A 2,512-nucleotide genomic window follows, 5' to 3' on the forward strand; every position below is an offset into this window, starting at 1 on the left:
TAAAGAATTAATGTGTGGCCTTTGATTCAGATATCATGCTCTATTATCTTTTTTGGTTTCATCACTCTTTAATAATCTCTCTATAACCGGACCAACAAAATCATTCCGAAATTCTGTACCAGTGTCTTAGCAGTCTATAATGAATAATTAATGATGATACAGGGACAATGTGTACATTTCAGAAGTCGAATGCAAAAGAATTTACAACATTGAAAAAACTATCTGCAAATGCTGAAATTCATTAAATCCTCACAATGTTGCAGAACAGAAGCTAAAGGCAGCCTATTTCTACGAAACAAGGGAGAGATAGAGTCCAAAAAACCTTTAAAACTTTCAACCTTCGTTCTACGCTATGAGGAACGGAAGAACAGTTAGCATGAAGTTTTCATAACTGAAAGTTGCCGAACCCGAGTATGTAGAATCCTTCTCTTTGAATTTTTCAGTCAAACCCTGAAACAAATCACAACACAGAAACATATATTATGATAAAACACAGCAGAAATTCTTAACCACCTACCTAGACTTCAATGCGCATTTACATTTTAAATAATGAACAGCTAAATACTAAAACCACTTCCCCAAAATTTCAAACACTCAGATTTTATCATTCACGACAACAAATATTAATTCTCCACCTACGTAATCAGACTGCAAATTCAATTTGAAGCTAGTCATACTAATTCCCATCTACATAATCAGACTGCAAATTCAATTTGAAGCTAGTCATATATTGTACTATAAAAGAAGGCTACATTTGAAATCAAGATTAATTCCTAAAATCCATTATGTCTTTAGCCTTTTCATTAGGCTATATCAACAGCCAATTCTAATGCAGCTAAAATGTTGCATCGGACTTTACGTCTTGTGTAAGATATCTATTCAACCAGGCATGTATAACACGGAGTCGGAAAAAAATCCCGAAAATAGGCAATTAAAAGAAGTAATTGTCGTAAAAGAGCTCACCTTCACAGTAAGACAGCACCTGCATTTCAATCGAAACAAACAAAAACAATAAAAATGAATTAGCTTTTCAAGTTAGCAATGCAATTTTAAAGTCTTAAAAAAAACCAAAACAAAAAAAACTTATGGAAAATTAGAAAGACATACTCAATGAAATTATCATATTCAATGGCCTTGCTTTTGCCTCCAGTTTTATCAAACTTAGAGACCAGCAAATCCAAAACAACTGGTGACACTGCAAATCCTAAACTATACAGTGCTTCTCTCAGCTCATTTGAATCAATCTTTCCACTTCTATCCCTATCAAACCTCTCAAATATTGACTGCACATTTAAAAAAATAACACCCATCAATAAATAAATTCTACAGAAATTGATGATAAATCATGCCAGTAAATTTACTAAAGCTTAAAAGTTTACCCTCCAGCTCTGCAGACTGTAAAAAATCTCAGTAAATTCCTTTGGTCCTGCATATTCAACATTTCCAATGGCAAATTAGTAATTTACAGCACAAATGAAAAGAATTCCGCGTATGCAGAACGCGTGGCACACATGGAAAGAAAGATCATGAAAACAAGCAAGATGATGCGTAACCTAAACCAATAGCGCACTTTAAAGAATATTCGTAGTTTTTGCTAACTTACGCCAAGAAAATTAATGAATTGCAAAAAACAACCGCGTTGCTGGACACGTGGCACACATGAAAGAAAAGATAATAAGCGTCGAAAACGATCAAATGACCCTACTGTGACTAAAGATTAACCCCATGCGCGCGTTAGCAAACATAGTTACATTTTACTAACTTACACATATAAAATCCTAAAAAGTAATGAAAAAGTCAAATAAGCTAGGAAATACATATCCTAAACCATTAGCGCACTTTAAAGAACACTAATAGTTTTTGCTAACTTACGCCAAAAATTGATAAACTGACCTATTTTTCTGGTATTGGTGTTGGTGAAAAGGTACATGAGAAGATGAACAGTTCTCAAGCTAAAGCTCTGATTATAACCAGAGAGAGCTCTCTGTAATTCCTTATCATCAATAAACCCACTCCCATCCTGATCCGCCATCTGAAAGCTAGCCACCACGTTAGGGTCCGTCCCTGCCGGAAAAGCCGACGGCAACAGAGATGCAAACGGATTTCCGTATGAAGAGCCAGACGGAGGATACGCGGCGCCGCCGCCGCCGCCGCTAGGTAGTGCATGGGGTTTGTCCTTCAGTGGCTTGTTGGGATCGGCTGGTGATGCGTAGGGTGCGGCGTATGGAGCTGACGGTGCGCCGTAGGGCTGTGGTGGAGGCGGTGCGCCGTATGGAGGTGAGGATCCGTATGGTTGTTGTGGCGGTGGTTGTCCGCCGTAGCCGTAACCGGATGGCTGGTGTGGATAGCCTGACATGGTGAATTATAATATTAAAAAAAGTTGTTTGAAAGATGTGGCTTGCTGATAATTGAGAAACAGTGTACGTGTTTGGGATTTTTATAGAAACGATTTGTTTTTAAAAGAAATGATATTTACGAGCATGACACTTGTGATGTAGTTTTGGACTTTATT

General features: G+C 37.3%; 1 protein-coding gene across 1 annotated transcript; it reads right to left on the bottom strand.

Moving 5' to 3' along the window:
• LOC126678138 (probable calcium-binding protein CML49) lies at positions 1 to 2,512 on the bottom strand. Its single transcript, XM_050373025.2, has 5 exons — positions 1,894 to 2,512; positions 1,380 to 1,426; positions 1,108 to 1,283; positions 964 to 982; positions 1 to 450 (listed from the first exon to the last, which is right to left on the bottom strand). The coding sequence occupies exons 1-5, from the start codon at positions 2,354 to 2,356 to the stop codon at positions 346 to 348; spliced, it is 810 nt and encodes a 269-aa protein (XP_050228982.1). The 5' UTR covers positions 2,357 to 2,512; the 3' UTR covers positions 1 to 345.

Source organism: Mercurialis annua, linkage group LG4 (genome assembly GCF_937616625.2).
Source record: "Mercurialis annua linkage group LG4, ddMerAnnu1.2, whole genome shotgun sequence".
NCBI classification, from domain to species: domain Eukaryota; kingdom Viridiplantae; phylum Streptophyta; class Magnoliopsida; order Malpighiales; family Euphorbiaceae; genus Mercurialis; species Mercurialis annua.